The following is a 17,290-nucleotide window of genomic DNA, read 5'->3' as shown; positions in this document are numbered from 1 at the left end:
AGCGTTTGAACCACAGATCAATGGCGGCCTCTTGTGGCTGACGGATCCATACAGCTTTCTTTCTCGTTCTTGGTGTGTGTTCTTTTTCATAGGCAGCTTTTGCAATGTAACATGAACCCTTGAGAATCATACGGTGGAGCTACTGTTTTAGAGTGTATGCACGTGTGCCCTTGCATTTGAGGTTCAAGACCTGACAGATGGTTCAGTACATCTAGGTTACAAAAGACACTTTTAGAAGAAGGAGATGGACATCTTGTTGAAGAAAACTGAGCGGGAGAAATTGTAGGCCCTAACACTGAGGGGGCGTTTTCACGACACTGTTTTCAACTAAAAACTGAAAACTTTTTATGCGCTTTAGTCGTTCATTTACACGACAACGCCGTTTTGGGGGTCTGAAAATGCAAACATTTGAAAACAGGTTTCAAATTGCAAGTAGTTTTTGAATACAATATTGTCGTATCCATGTAAACTACAAAAACGTTTCAATCTGTTGACGTACAACCTGTCAATCACACAAGATCAAAGAAATAACAAACCACAATCGTCCAACGATCCAATCAATTCCCAATAGACAAAATGAACGTTCACCCTAAATTTTTTCTTGTTCAAGAAGGATATATAGGGGAAGAAATAGGGAAGAAAATACTATTGCAACTTACGTTTCATGCCGACGTTGGTGAGGTCACGTTAGTGAAGTTTTGTGTGCAATAAAGTACTATTGTCTATTGTCAATTACTGAGTGATTTTATGAAGCACAACCAACACAGAAGTCACTTTCAAACCAAGCAGATTTCCGTAGAGCCCATTGCAAAATTTGCATGGAGAAATATTTCACCCTTACTTGAAATTCTAGATCGTGTGAGATCCTAGTGAAATGACATGATTTCACCCACAAAAATTATCTGTAAAATTTGATTAAAGCAATGCAAACTAGTTTTTATAACTATTTTAACATAGTTTCCTTATTCCGTAGTTCCCAACTGAAATATCTATGACCAGACTCTTGTCATATGGTGACAAGATTTGCATAAGCACCAATAATCAACTTAAATGAAGACAAACACTTCTAATTGGTTGGATATGCCTTCTTGGTAAACAAGCCTAATTACTATTCAGTCTGGTTCCGAATAAGATCTGTATGAGATGTGTGTTGCAGCGTATACAAATTCAGTTTGAGAGACTAAACTTTCATGTCAAGAATTTCAGTCCGAAGCTCAGAAAAGCAGAGCCAGTGGAGGATAGAAAGAGGTGAGTGATGTGTGTCAGGGATCAGAGAAATGAGAGAAGCCAGACCAACCTAAAAAAGGAAGGCAGAGGATTGGAGTTATTTTATTTTATGCTTTTATGGAATTCAAACATTATTCAATTTTTTTTGCTTTTGGTCAAGTGAAGCACTAAATATGTTCTCTAAAACATATATTGTCTGTTTGGTAAAATTCAGTTCTTAAAGAAGTATAATACTGATAAAACTGTTTTTCAAACTGATGGAATCATGTAAACTACAAAAACGTAATTTGTGAAAACGGTGACGTTATGCACATGTGTATTACGTGTTCAGTCGGCGCGTAGTGTATCTTTACAAAGTGACATCGGCAGCATAATACAGTGTTTTGAGTTGACAAAGTTATCGCCTGTACGCAAATGAAAACCGTTTCCATTTAAGTACATCGTTGTCGTGTAAACGTAACAAGTCAATGCACATTGTTTCAAAGCGGCTTTACAGCAAATCATGATGTTATGTTTATAATATCTTAATATCTCCATGCATTCTAGCATTTAGCCGATTAGAGCTAATGCAGTTTACATTTACATTACCACTAAAATATGGCCTTTAGCACTAAAATATGTCTGCCTTTCAGTTAAAAGAGTCAATCACCTTTTTGATAGTTTCTAGAATCTGGATGTGCATTCAGTCTAAACAAAATATTTTAGTATGATTTGAGCTAAAGAGGAAAAATGTTTTATGGCATTGTTCTCAAAGGTTATTTGTGATTTGAAATGTTACTGACACAAATTTTTGACAAACAGTTTTGAAAATGTCAGTCTTTCCCCATTCAAGTGGAAGGAATTATAGGCTGCTTGAATGCCTGTTGCTTACATAGAAAACACAATTATCCGGGACAATCAGACTCCGATGTTGAATGACAAAATACATTTCAAACACTACACGGTTGAGTACATAGTGCATAATAGTGTATAGTGCGTCATTTGGCACACAACATGTATGTTTTTGATTTGCTAAAAGAACTGGCTCATAAGAGTTATTTGTTCATGAATCTGTCTACTGGTTTCGTTGTGCTTGACTTGCTAAAAAGATCCAGCTCATAAGTCATTTGTTTGTGAATTGTGCTTCACTGGTCGTGCTGTATGTTATTAATCCAACAAAATCATTAGCTAATGAGAGTCATCAGACTACACCGGTCGAGTTGTATGTTTAAAGGGATAGTTCACTTTGAAATTAATTTTGATATGTTTTAGCTTACCTCAAGGGCATCCAAGATGTAGGTGTCTTTGTTTCCGCAGTAGTTTCAATTTTGATATTTTTAGGTCAAACCGTTCTTGTCTGTCAGTCATATAATGCAGGTCGATGGTCACTGTCTCAAAACACAAGCACAGAGTCCAAATTAAAACAATTCCCCATCGTCCAAATTAAACAATTCCCCATCGTAAGTACATTGATGGCCTAAGACACGAAACGAGCGGTTTGTGTGAGAAAACGAACAGTATTTATATCGTTGTTATCTCTTGAACACAGCACACGTCCAAATGATCTGACGGCGCGGGCGGGTATAGATATATACATAGATGTCGCCTTGGCTACGGTTTCGTTCCAATGAACTGCAGTAGCGAAGGCGACATCTAGTGTATACATCTATACCCGCCCGCGGGCGGGTATAGATGTATACACTAGATGTCGCTTGGCTACGGTTTCGTTCCAATGAACTGCAGTAGCCAAGGCGACATCTATTTATATATCTATACCCGCCCGCGCCGTCAGATCATTTGGACGTGTGCTGTGTTCAAGAGATAACAACGATATAAATACTGTTCGTTTTCTCACACAAACCGCTCGTTTCGTGTCTTAGGCCATCAATGTGTACTTACGATGGGGAATTGTTTCATTTGGACGATGGGGAATTGTTTTAATTTGGACTCTGTGCTTGTGTTTTGAGACAGTGACCATCGACCTGCATTATATGACTGACAGACAAGAACGGTTTGACCTAAAAATATCAAAATTGAAACTACTGCGGAAACAAAGACACCTACATCTTGGATGCCCTTGAGGTAAGCTAAAACATATCAAAAATTAATTTCAAAGTGAACTATCCCTTTAATTTTTGCCATGCAACCCATTGGAATGAAGATGCCGATTAATCGCAAAATTCGTGTTTTTACTCAAGGTGGCCATCGATTGAATTGACATGCAAGTTTATTTAGGTACTACATGGCATGACTTCTTTTTTTAACTTACTTTTCAGCTATCAAAAAGACTATGAGCACCGTTTAACATAATTTTACAATGTAAAAATGCACAAGTCCACATATTTTCCCCCCCAAATCAGTGCAGAAAATGTAAACAATTCCCCAAATTCCATTTGTCCAATTACCACCTGATACCATCATGGTATGTTTTTGTGAGAGATGGTGAAATTTGCAAATGACTGCTCTAAACGGTAAACGTGCGTATTCCTTTATTCTGAGCATATGTAAAACTACAATGTCTCTAGAAAGACCCCCAGGTTAAACAGAAGGTTGTACACATGGCTCATTTTGATTGGTTAAATCCCCATCTCCCGTGAGACACCGTTGCCAACCTTCTCCTTTTCTTGCTTTAAACACTCCTGATATACAGCTGGCCTGTTAAAACGATTCCCTAGCTGCCTTCAATTTAGAGTACAGCAAAACATGACAGAATCCAAAGCGGCATATTGGAGTTTCTGACTCAGTGATGCAAACCATGACAGCTCTTCTCAGATGATAAGGCAAGGTTTATTTAATTAGGACACATAACTGTTAGCTTATGACATGGATACGTACACAAAATGATATTGACATATTTAAAACTCACAAGTGCTAAGAGGATAAATTAAACAAACAAAAAAGAAAGAAAAAAAAAAACATGAACAATTGCTTTCGAATGCTACATGCTGAGGGCATACAAGACAAGAAGACAAACAGGATAATGGTGGAAAAATGAGATTTTTGGAAATCAAATATAAACTCCTGTCTCTATATTAAAATCCTCCAGATATTTTGCTACATTTTAATGGATATGTGATATATGAGGGAAGGTATGGCAGCAAAGTCATTAAAAAAGAAAGAAAGCAAAGAAATCAGAGTAGAAAATCAGTTTCTTTTTTCCTCAAAGGAAAGTGGTATTGTAAAATGAATGCATTATAGTAGCTGCCGAAGAAAAAAAAATAAAAAATTATAATCTTTTCCATTTGATCTGATGGGGCGTGGGGGTTTATTTCAGAATAGACACACAAAATGAGTCATTTATATTGAACAAAATATGAAAATCGCTCCGAAACTCGAGTAAAATGAAGCTGTATAGCTGGAGATGAAAGAACGCAAAATGTAAATAACATAGTTAAACACCAAACCAGTGCAACCATGGAGACTGTAATTGAAATTTTACTCTTAACATATCACCGGAACTCCCCTTTCGCTGCAGTTTAAATCTCACTTCCATATTTGTCAGACAGGACGTGAGCTAAAACAAAAGCCCATCCTCTTTCCATCTGCATGACGAGAATGAAAGAATGTATGAAAGAATGAGGAATGAACTGACAGATGGAGATTTTTTTGCAGAAGTATAAGCCACACAACTTTGAAAGCGAGTGCTTTAGCTAATCAGAGCTGATCCTATTTTTACATTCAGAATTCAGATTTTTTTTCTGTAAAGGGGTAAAAAATATATACAGAATATTTTAAATAAAATATAATATTCACCCTGGAGATGAGAACCAAGTTACACCTTTCCATGGCCACTCTCACATGGTGTCTAACCAAGTGTGGTCTCCGAGCATCATTTTACTTGTCTCTTAACAGAGAAAGGGAAAATTTTGTGTAATGAGACATAACAGCCAATCAGAACATATTTCATGTTTAAACCTGAAATGTCATTTTTATGTTTAAACTTGTTAGTACAACGGTTATATGTTGAGTGCCCTAAAAAACGAAACACTGCAGCTCTGTGTTGTTTTCAAAATATTGATCTGTTTGTTTGAACATCCTAACCTGCCCGACAACAGCAACACTGGTTCAGCCAATGCGGTGCGTTTTGGGGCGGGGCTGTCGATTTTGTCTCCGGGCGGAGTTTTTGGGAAACCTGTTTAAAAACAGTCAAATTCAGTCTAGTGATGCAGAAATTACACACTTAAGCTTTAATATGCCGCTATATGGAGTGGGATTTTGCTTCATCATGGTTAGGACACATGGTTTTAGGGGCCGTTCACATAAAACATGCTTTTTGCAGTCCACTGCGCTGCTTTTCCATTGTGCATTAGATGGTTGCAGTTGTGTCTAACGCCTTTTGCAGTGTCTCACACGTGATATGGTGTTATAAAAACAGCACTGAAGGTAACATTTTTAGAGCTTGTGTTTTTTTTTTCCCCCATTGCCCTGCATCTGACGTTTTTAAAGGCAAAAAAAAGTAATTCTGTGTGTATGGCCCCTTACAATGCAAATGATTTTGATGTATACACACATGCTACATAAGAACGTTATGATTTCTACATTTACCTACACACCTTTACCAACTAGACTGCGCATTTCCTACATCCATCACCTTTCTTTTCATCTAAGTCTCTTTTTTGTCAAAGGTCAAATTTCCTTTACAATCACTGCTTGATTATACTTGAGGCATTGCTTTATAAAAGGTGCAGAGGAATTTGACAAACTGTATTTGAAAATCGCTTGTGAATAGAAATTGATGCTATTTAATCAAACACTCAAGTCCTCAGACTCGAATAGGTGCATCAAGAGTCTGATTGTAATAGACTTCTCAGCTTCTCCTAACCAGAGGGTAAGTGAGACTTGAGGAGTGGATGGACTAGTTCCGCTCCAGCAATGGCAGTTATACGCTGGTTCATCCACGAGCAGCTTCATATGGTGCAGCAACAGGGAGAAGCTCAACTCCACACCCTGTTGTCTTACATTGCTAGATCTTTAGCAGCTAAAGTAAAATGATCTTACAGTGTGAGTCCTAAAAACTCGCTTTAACATATTCTGATACAGTCCTGCACCATCCGATAAAGGGTGCATCAATATAGTACACTATAAGATAGCGAATGTTTAATCTGTACCATTACACACTCGAGAGAGCTGTGTTGATAGGCTAGATAAAGTCGATCCTGACATGGATCCTTAGAGTATTGACTAGAATGAAAATGAGACTGTGAAGGAAAGAAGTACAGTTTGTTTATGTTGCATACTAAGGGCTGTTAAGCCAACAAAATACTGAAATGTCTTTCTGAAAATTTCCAGTAAACAACAACAAAAAAAAAACTTCCAGAAAACTTAAATTAGATATACTATAACCATTTACGTTCATCCTTCACAGCCTCTTTTTCGTTCACGCCACATTAACTGTTCACTCTGACTGAAGTCTGTAGACACAGTATCAAAGTTGTGCTCCATTTGGAATTGAATTTCGAAAGCTTTTAAATTGAATTTCTGAATATTAATTGAATGAAGTTTAATCATTAACTAAAAAAAGTTTGTTGGGACAAACTTTGAATGTTGGCTTGACAGCATTGTTTTAAAGTAATGCCTTATTTGCTGAATTTCTTTGAATTGCAATTTAGTAAATTCATCTTCCTGTTATTCTAAGTAAAATTCCAATTCCGTGGGGAATGGGCTCACAACTCAATTCAAATTCAGATTCAAACTTATGAATTGAAAGGATGCCTATCCTGAATTTTTGCCTTGTGCTTTATATGTAAATAATTCTCTCCCTGACACAGAGACAAAGAGCGCTAAATCTACACCAGTGACTTTAATGGACATCTGAGGGGGAAAAGACATTAGGAAAAGCTGGTGTCTCAGTATCTTCCTGTGAATGAGAAATCAACCCTCCCAGTGGAACACACTCGGGACTTGTGGTATATCACTAGATGAGATTCTCTCTGGGGCGGAAGTTACAGAAGACAGATCGGATTTCTTTGGTTGTTGGGGCATCCAAAAATCTACAGCTCACAAGGTGCCTGTAATCTACCATGCAAGAAAGATAACATTGGAGGGGCGGCGAGGAGGGAAAAGTGATACACCTGAGCCGTGAATTACATAGTCCGTTGTGTTCAGTCTTTTCAAAGCCCCGCTGGCCTGCATGCCTATCATGCCAGCCTGAATGAACTTCTGTTCCCAGCTGCCACCTGTCCGTTTCATCTGCAGACGCACATACACACCTGGCTGGGCTGGACACAACTGGCGGGTCGCCCGCGTTCTCCACCAGAACAGAGCCAAGTCCAGCTCTCTCAACACAATCTATTTACAGACGTACACACACACTTACACTACATGTACACAGACTTTACACATACACAATACCCTCGAAAATGGAATTTACCATCAGAACTGCTCTTTTAACGCATTTTGCACCAATCAAACCAAAACAAAAAAATAAAAAGGAAACCCAACAGAAGTATAACTTCCAGTCTTTACATTCAAGAAGGGGTGATTTGGGTCAGACCACTCCGCGAACCATGCTGGGTGAGATTACATCATGATATCCGCTTCGGTTTGGTTGTTGGCATGTTCTTTGTGCTCACCAAACAGTAAGACACGGAGCAAATCAAAGAGGAACTTTTTAATGAGGAATACTCAACATCTGTTGGTTTGACGGGAGTTCTCAAGAGGTCCATCCAATGGAGTGAGAGACAGAAATAAACAAAAACATAAAAAAACACCTCGAATCAACAAAGTAGAGGTGGGTGGCCAAGTTCAAAATGCCATCATGCAACAAAGTAGCTGAAAGAGTCTCTTTCTCCACACATGCAAAAAGTGGAGAAGTTATTTACATTCACGCCGGCAAACTTTCTTATTTTCCTCTTTTTTTTTGATTCATGCTACAAAATGCCAAAAAACCTGATATCAAAATGTCAAAAAAGCACAATCTTAAGTTGAAAAATCTCTTTGTACTTGTTTCATACATAAGAAAAAAACTTTAAAGATAAAACGTCCATATGAAGTACGTGAGCATGTGTTTGTGTGTGCACGTGTTTTGTGTGTCAATCTCTGTGTGAGCGCAACTGTACATGGCAGTGACGAGCATCATAGTTAAAGTGTGGGAGCGTTCCTGCGAGTCCTCATTCTGTATTCTTTTTCTTTGTGTTTTCTTCACTCCAGAGAGGGTGAAAGAGCGTGAGCGCCGTAGCTCCCGTGGCTGGAGGGGCATCGGCTCAGCGGCGGCCTTTGAAGGGCACTGGTGCCGGGCTTAGCGGGGCGGTGTGGCGCTGAGAGATGCTTTGATAAGCTGAAGAGGAGAGACAGGCAGAGAAAGTGAGATGGATAGGCGGAGAGACCCGCAGGGCTGTCACTTCTGAGCGAAAAAGGCAATGGTCACTCCTGCCAAGCCCAGCGCCGCCAATCCAAGCACTTTCGTTAGGTACGACAATGGATGGAACATAGAGTCTCTCTGCTGACCGTACAACTCCACAAAGGCATCCTGAAAGAAAAAGAAAGCAGAACATTAGGAACAGACATAGGGCTGAAATGATTATAAACATGCTAATTTAAAAGTCACAGTCTCCATTGCTCCACTGCAAAAGGGAAAATGCAAAAAACATGGACAATAAATGCCAACAGCTAGAGTGTAAAGATTGGAAACACTTGACTTTGGAATATTTGACTCTGGTTGGTCATTTGCAGCATTTTGCAGTCTAATATTTTTGTGGAATGACCTCTAAACTGTGAATTTTTACTGTATTAATAACTATGATAATTAAAAAAGAGCATTCATCTGAAATAGTTTTTTTTGTAACAATGTAAACGGTCACTCTTAATGCATCCTGAATAAAAGTAAAAAAATATATGACAAATATATGCCAACAGTAAGATATAAAATATTGAAAATAAAATATAGCCTACACATAAAACCTAGATGTTTTATCAGACATCCCAAGTCTCCCTGAAGTTCCGGGAGTCTCCCGCATGTTGATCGCGGCTCCCTGATGCCCGCAAATTAGTTAAAATCTCCCGGAATCTAGAGCGAGTGAGCAAGAGCGCGCATGCGTAGCGCGCGCACGGCAGAGAGAGGGAGCGAGAGACCTTGCGTCTGTGTGCTAGTGTGCGTGTGTTCCTCACGAAGCGCATGTAAGGACCCAACCAATCAATTGTCAGTGCGGGCGGGCGTTTATCTATACTCCCGAACCGAATTAATCAGAACCGAACCACCCCACTCGGAGATTGGAGATTTCTTGACTCCCGGAAATGACTTTGTGCAGGTTGGGAAGTCTGTTTTATGCATGTGTATATATTTATATAAAATTACTGGGTAATCATTGGATTATCAGTTAGCAAATTAATCATTAGTTCCAGCCCTAATTCTGGCAAAAGACAATGTGGCAACAAATCTAAAGCACACAACAATGTCACACATTCAGTGTCTGATAGAAGGTCTGTAATGTGTAACGTGTCTAATTGCCATGTATAGGGAAATGATGTGTTTTCGCAGGGGGGTTTGAAACGAGCGCAACCCTCCTCTTTAACAGACACTCCACATCTGTGTAGCCAAATTCCTCCGGGACACCGTCCAGCCCGGAGAGAGAAACCCGTTGAAAGATAGAGAGAAAGAGGGGGCAGGCACAAAGAAGACAGCTCAAATCCATAACATTGAGCCCGGCTCCCTGTGAGCCCACTCACAGACGAAGAGAAGGAGGAAATAGGGAAATAAAGGAAGAAGAGCGTATAAGACAGGGTCTCTGTGCCAGGGCTTCCACTGTCTCATCACTCCTACGCACAACTGCGTTTCCTTCTCCAGCCAGACTCGCTGCAGACTAGCTAAAGCGTCTTTCACGCATTTGGAGAGCTGAAATCCTACACTCAAACATAAATACTTATCTGCATTTGGCACAAGGAAATGACAGAGTTCATCCCCCTCCTGTTTATAAGGAAATAATTAGGTTCTTTCCCCCAGAGCAGGCGGTGTAAATGAATAGTGTACAGACAAAATGAGGGACAGCCCCTTTTCGAAATAAACTTCCAGGAGAATTCAAAGCCGTAGGTCATGAATGCGACAAAACATTGCTGATGCAATCGAATGATACCATTGATTTCTCTCGATCTTCAGGCTGTTGGCGAAGCTGTGTGAGCTATTGGCCCCCTGCGTAAACAAGAAGGTGTTTGTGAACGTGTGAATGTGTGTTTGCATTTACGGGTACTTAGGTGTGAGTGTGTCTCAGTTGGTGTTTTTGGGTTTAATCACAAGACCCCCAGCAGCATCCACCCATGCACTCCTGTTTGAAACCCTCTGCGTGTGTTTGCGAGGAATGTGAGCAAGAAAACTCGTGCTAAAATTACGTCTGGGAACAGAGTTTACCAGACAGTCCACAGTTAATAACAAAAATAACTGTTTACTGCACTACTGCTCACTGAATCTAATAAATCCTACTGAAACATACTGTGTGGTCGCTTATGAACCAGTTTGTTTTAGTGAATCAAACGCATAGCTTGACCGATGTAGTCTGATTCCCAAACAGTTGTCTCTCATAAGATGGTCATGTTAGTGTATTACCTATAGCTTGTCCTGTGTAGTCTGTTTCCCGTATGAATGACTCTTAGCCGGTTCTTTTTAGTTAATCAAGTTTTGTTACATATCTGGTCCATTGAAGTCCATTGAAGTATTATTTGACAACAGACTGCTGAGTGCAATCAATACAATAAGAATTGCATGCCTATTTCCAAATATTTCTTCTCCAAAAATCAGTAATGGAACTGTTAAGAATCCGGAATCGCTAAGAGGAATCGGATCCAGAATCGTAAAAATTCCTTTTGATTTCCATCCTCAGCTGAAACATGAGTGTGTATATCTCTTCTCATTCTTGATCTCCAGATCCCCATGCAGCGCGCAGTTCCCTACTCAATAAGTAAAGCTGTGGTTTTATTGTGGCTGACAGTGGTGCATGATCATCCTGCAGGCGCTGCTTGGGTCCGGGCTGGCCCAGCGAGGGGGCCGCCCTATGCCCAACTGTTTGAATTACATTATTCTGTGTTTCACGGGCAAGAGATCTGCAGTTGAAAAGAGAGTGAGAAAGCAGTGCAACATAGCCTATTGTGAATTACCAGCACATGCTGAGACTCAGAGCATTTGAATCCAGAAACATCAAATAAAACTAACCGTGACTTGACAGGTATACAGGGATAGAGAAAGACATGGTGAGCAGCTTTCTCTCAGGCATTTAAAATTAAAATATGCTGATGCAACACAAAGCACTAACTGTGTAAAAGTCCATTGATTTGAGTAATGAAACAAAACGTCTTAAATTTGTCCAATTTAATTTCCCCCCAATTGTTTTTAAATTACCAGTGATGTTCTGTTTCTAAATGAATCCGTGTTTTTAAAAGAATCGGTTGAAATAATAATTCAATGACTCTCTCTCAAAATTGGTTGTAAATGTTTTAATGACTCACCCATAGAGTCACCCACTTGTTGCCACCTACTGGCATAAGATGTAGGCTAACCTGCAGAAAGAGTCACTGAAAAATTCCCCAAACTAATGGAGACTGACAGCACGTCTGCAACCCATAAACAGTCAATCAAATTCGAGGACCAGAATTAAAGGGATGGTTCGGAGTAAAATCAACCTAGGGTCCTTTGCACCATGACCTTGAGCCAAACACCTCCCCAGAAGCCTTTTTTCCCTTGGTCGAACATTATTAAAGTTAGAGCTTATTTAGAGATATCAGCCGAATGACTTAGTGCAGGCGCTAATGGAACCAAGGTTGTATCTCGTAAATTACCCCACTAATAATGCCCAGAATCGTACCAAACTTCTACAGTAGTACAAATAGGTTCTGTACTCATAAAACGAGGCATTGAAAAGTTTGTAAGTACATCAGGAGTTTATTTAAATAACACTTGCCTGATGGCTTATGCTACCGCTAACCCGGACGTCGAGGTCACTTCCGTTATTTGGGAAAAGGCCGTAAAAGTCCTGGCAGGAAGCGATGCATAAGGATGTAGTGTAACGACGCCCAGTTCCAGGAATGCACTAATATTTTGTTGGTAGTACCAGTTAACACTAAGTTGTCAACACTTCGGAAAAAAGAATAATTCGTTGTTAATCAGCTCGAGGTCATGGTGTAAACGACCCTAGGTTGATTTTACTCCGAACCATCCCTTTAACTATTGTATAAAAGTGAAATGCACAATGCTTTCTATTTCTAGTGCTTAAAAAAAAAAAAAAAAAATTATATATATATATATATATATCGTTTATATTCAGAAAAGATAGTAAAATGTATAATATGACAAAAAAGATTACTATTTTAAATAAATGCTGTATTTTTGATCTATCTATTTATGAAATAATCCTCAAAAAAAATTAAACTCGGTTACCACTAAAATATTAAGAGGAAATGTTAACAATAAAAAATGTTTTACTTGAGCACCAAATCAACATATTACAATTATTTCTAATGATTTCTATGAATTCTAATGATTCATAAAAAAATATATAAAAATATATAAAAATAACAACAAAAAAAGTTATAATATTTGTACAAATTTTATGATATTTCACAATGTTACTGTTTTCATGTATTTTCGCAGACTTGAGCATAGGAGACTTTTCATAAATATTAAATAATATTACCAACCCCAAACTTTTGAACAGTAGTGTGTGTGTGTGTGTGTGTGTGTGTGTGTGTGTGTGTGTGTGTGTGTGTGTGTGACCGAACAATAGCCAAACAATACAATGACAAGGGACATGAGAAGGAGAAAAAGGTGGAATCAAACTTGGGTTTGGACCAAGCAATCAAACCTGATGCCATCTGCGTCTACAAGGGAGGTACAGAACTGCAGGTGTGCACATCCTCTAACAGCAAGCAATCTGAGCAAATCACAAATCACATTCCAAAAATGTTCAATCTGCTATGATCTATTGGCTGATGGAGAAGTGACTTTTTTTTTTTTCTTGCTTCACTGATGTCACGGTTTATTCCCCTTTTGTAGCGATTATATTTATATTTTCATAAGTATATTTAACCATGACACAAAACCAGGCTCAACATTTGTTTGCACCACTAACAATGGCTGCCAGCCTTATTATCAGGAGGAAAACTCCTCACTATCTCTTAAGACATTTCCGCTGCTCTAGTTCTCTCTCTCTCTCTCTCTCTGTATTTATCTATCCATCTTATACACCTCTCTCGCTTTTTTTCTGTTTCTGTCTGTCTGTCTGTGCAGGCTATAAGAGCACCTGGCACAGAGCAACGATGAGAGGAAAGGAGGGAGGGAGGGAGGAATGGAGGTGACAGATATGACTAAAAGAGGGCTGTAACAATAGCACAAAATGAGCTCACAATACATCCTAATAGGAGCCACAGGAATTAGTGCCAGTGGAGATGTCAAACCCGGGCAGCCTGCTCAGGATGAGATGTCATCTTGGGGCATGTCTGACTGCTGCCGATGTGATGAGGGCATAAACGAAAGCCCTGGCTGCCCCATCAGCGGCGGAGGTGACAGGACCAGGCCGGGAGGTGTTGACGGCCACGTGTACACATCCCTGTTTGCTCTCGTTTTTTCTCCCGCATTGGTAAACATCCTCATTAGGCGAGCTTCCGCCCTGTGTTTGAACAGACTCTTTCTGTTTGCCTAAGGCCTTTGTTAATGGCCTCCAAAAAGCAGCCCCTTATATACACAGGTACTGGCAGGCGCGAGCAGATGCAAGGTGATTATCGCTGTTGTATTCTAACTCGGTAATCATACGATCAAAGTGCAGCAAATGCACAAACGATATCCAACGGCTCACAGCTACAAACGGCTGTGAAATGAAGATTTTTCTCTGAGTCCGCCTCTTCCTCCATCTCTATTTCTGTCCTTCCTGTGGAGTGTCGGTCAGACGCAACAGTGTCTTGGCACTCTGTTTAAACCAAAGCACCTTTGTGGCCCCTAATGCCCACGGAAAGGCGCTAAGCATTGGGTGCCAACGGTCTAACAGAACCCTGCAGGACTTCCTGTGGTGGAGGAGGTTTGGAGTAGTGTGTTGCAATTGTAGGATGGAAATGAAAGTCGGTTAATGAGATAAAATTCAAATATGAAAAACATGGACCAAGAGGCCTGGCAGGAATCGACAGAGCGAGCGCTTCACTCGGATTTGCCACTAAAAAGATGTGTGCCATCTGTAAAGACGTGTATGACTACGAACTGTAAAATGTATTTAGATACAAAAAAAGTCCACGCGGGTCATAATTTTTCAATGAAATTGAAGGTAATAAAAAGTCTTAAATATCTTAAAATGGTATAACAAACATTATAATTATCATTTTAAGATGTCTTAAATTTAGGGATGGGAAAACATTAAATAGCAATACAGCCTAATGTCATTATTAAACTTCGAAAGTCTATGAATTGAAATTAAATAAATATGAGTGCTGCATGTTTCAAAGGAGCAACGCAGCACGTGCATTTTAGCAAGGAAAAACACATTATTTGATCAATTTTCATTGCGCCCCTAAAGTTTTTTAATGTGTTACTTGGGGAGAAAAAGTAGGTGTCAAGAAGACTTCCTAGCTGAATGCATGAATGGAGGTTTGCAGACGGGCAGCATTTACAGCCTTGTAAGGCAATCACCAGTTGCTCAGGACTAAGTTCCGCGTCAAGTGTGCCAGTGTCATCACATCCTCAGATTGAGCATGAGTCCAAGAGATGAGCTAATGCAGAAACAGCTGACCCTCTTCACCTTAAAGAAGGAAGAGATAGTTACATTACTTCTCCTTTTAAGAAAGCATGCGTGCATATAGAGTTATTCTGCCAAGTGTCTTATCGCTAAGGAACTCTGCCATGACTTCTGTGATCGCAATAAACATCCGATCGCATGAATTTTCAAATGGAGCTTCTTCATTCAGCAAAGCACCGATGCTTCCTTCCTCATACTTCATTCAGTGACACAAGTGTCTGCGGCTGTCGTGCTGGTAATGCCATAAACCACAGGACAAATGAGATCATTAGAGGGATCCCTCCAGCAACTTTCCATGATGGAAAGCAGAATGACAACTGAATTTAAACATATCTTTTTATTCAAGACATAATTCATAAAGAGTATGTCTATTATTATCTACTGCATATAGTCCAGTTTAAAACCAAATCATATAGTTAAGTAATACAACTTTTGTGGATTAAACTGTAAATATTTTAGTAGGAATTTTAGCAGATATTAAACTTTAGCAGGGGTCAAATTGGAGTTTTGTGACTTTTAGGTTTGACAAAAATATCGAAAAAGTTTGGTGTTGGTAGGATTTATTGCCACTTTTGAAAGACATAACTTATGCTCACCAAGGCAACATCTATTTGGTCAAAACTACAGCAAAAACAGTAATGTTTATAATAGCTGTCATTTCTTCCTGTTATGGCAAAGCTGATTTTTCAGCAGCGAGGAATATTTTTGCCTTTTTCGCTCACACATACACGCACACACACAGGAAACACAACAGGGATTCGTTTAATTTAAATGCATATTAAACACGCACAGCGGAACTGACCCGTGAATGTGAATCAGCCATGTTTGTCAGACTTTTCAATCAGAACACCACCGACTTAATAAATCATCAGACTAGAAAAACAAATCCTGCATAACTAGAGGGAAGAACCTGCCGTCTGCCACAGATTGTGAACAGACCCACACATTTTTATATTCATTATAAATGAGACCGTGGTTATGATCAACAGCAACGCCCAAAGAGCATCTCATCCCTCATGAACAGAGCGTGGCTGTTTCGTGTTCAATAACAGGATCAAGAAGTCATAAGCGGCTGAAATTGCAGAGCTTAGCAGTAAGAGAAGGAAACATTTTTACCACAAAACCTAGTTGAGACACAGATAAGATGCTGATGGGACTCTCTGCCAGCTCAGTTCCTTATTAGACATGGCGGTCAGTGCTGAAATGGCATCTAACCCTGCCTGACCAAAGCCCAGATCCCAGTGTGTGGCCATCCTCCAGTGCTCAGCAAATGAAAACCATCAGGTCTGAGAAATGGTGCTAATGTGGAACCGAAAATTGCAGAGGATTGCACCTTGACCTTGTAATCTGATGCATCCGAAAAAAGGTAAAGCTCTCCATTAAACTGACATTGCACTGAAAGAGACAAGGCTATGTCTCCAGGCTCTGGGCCTCCTATATTTAACAGCATTATTCATGCCCCCCTCTTTCATGCATCTTTCTCCCTCTCTCACTCGTTTACACATTCTCTCTCTACCAGACATTTGCTATCAAATTATTTTATATACAGTGCCTGGAGCAGGTTTCATCATTCACTTTTTAAATCTTATCTGGTTAAATCTATTGCCACCAAAAAGAGAATATTGATTTTTGGTAGAACAATGGCATAGTAAACAGCCAGACAAAGTAGGGTATAAAAATCCCTGAAACTGATATATAATAATAAATACACCTGATAAATGTAAGTATTGTAAATATAAAATGTAGACAACTATGGTGATTTGAAAGAAAATGTGTTGCAATAACTCAGGATTAGTTCACCCAAAACTGAAAATTATGTCATTATTTACACACCCTCATGTCAAACCCGTTTAACTTAACTTTAATTCTTCTGTGGAACACAAATGGATGTTTTTTTTAAGACTTGAACTGGTACCTCCTTTTAGAATTAACAAAGACAGACTGAGCTCATACTCAAACTGAGAATGAATCAAATTTTTCAAATGATTCAAATGAGTCATTGAAAAGATTAGACTCAAAAAATATCACTCCTCCTCTCATGCATGTGCCAATGAAATTGTGTGTGTGTGTGTGTGTGTGTGTGTGTGAATAATGGTCTCAATTCTGGTCTGTACCTAAAACAGCTATAATAGACTTGGGAATTGGAATTTATCTCAAAAAACATATGGACCACTTGTATGTGTTTAGAAGCTTTTATTGTAAATGAAAAGAGTGTACAAATGTTAAAAATCCACATTTGTCTTCCACAGAAGTCACCGACTGAACTATCTCTTTACTCAAACACATGCACATCTGTTATTCACTTCACAGATATTCTGGTTAGTTGCTGTTCATAAATACATTTGCCAGCAGCAGTAAAAGTGCTGCCTTTATTGATTTACAGA

General features: G+C 39.3%; 1 protein-coding gene across 1 annotated transcript in view; it reads right to left on the bottom strand.

The window, feature by feature from the left end:
- Positions 1–3,971: 3,971 nt before the first annotated feature.
- bcl2a (BCL2 apoptosis regulator a) overlaps positions 3,972–17,290 on the bottom strand; it is a 51,583-nt gene continuing 38,264 nt past the window's right edge. The window contains exon 2 of the mRNA XM_084398823.1: positions 3,972–8,674. Coding sequence (XP_084254949.1) covers positions 8,543–8,674 — 132 coding nt within the window. The 3' untranslated portion in view covers positions 3,972–8,542. The remainder of the gene's footprint in view (positions 8,675–17,290) is intronic.

The sequence above is a fragment of the Rutilus rutilus genome (genome assembly GCF_951802725.1).
Source record: "Rutilus rutilus genome assembly, chromosome: 24".
NCBI lineage: Eukaryota > Metazoa > Chordata > Actinopteri > Cypriniformes > Leuciscidae > Rutilus > Rutilus rutilus.
Note: the sequence above shows the minus strand (reverse complement) of the source record. Positions and strands in the feature narration are given on the sequence as shown.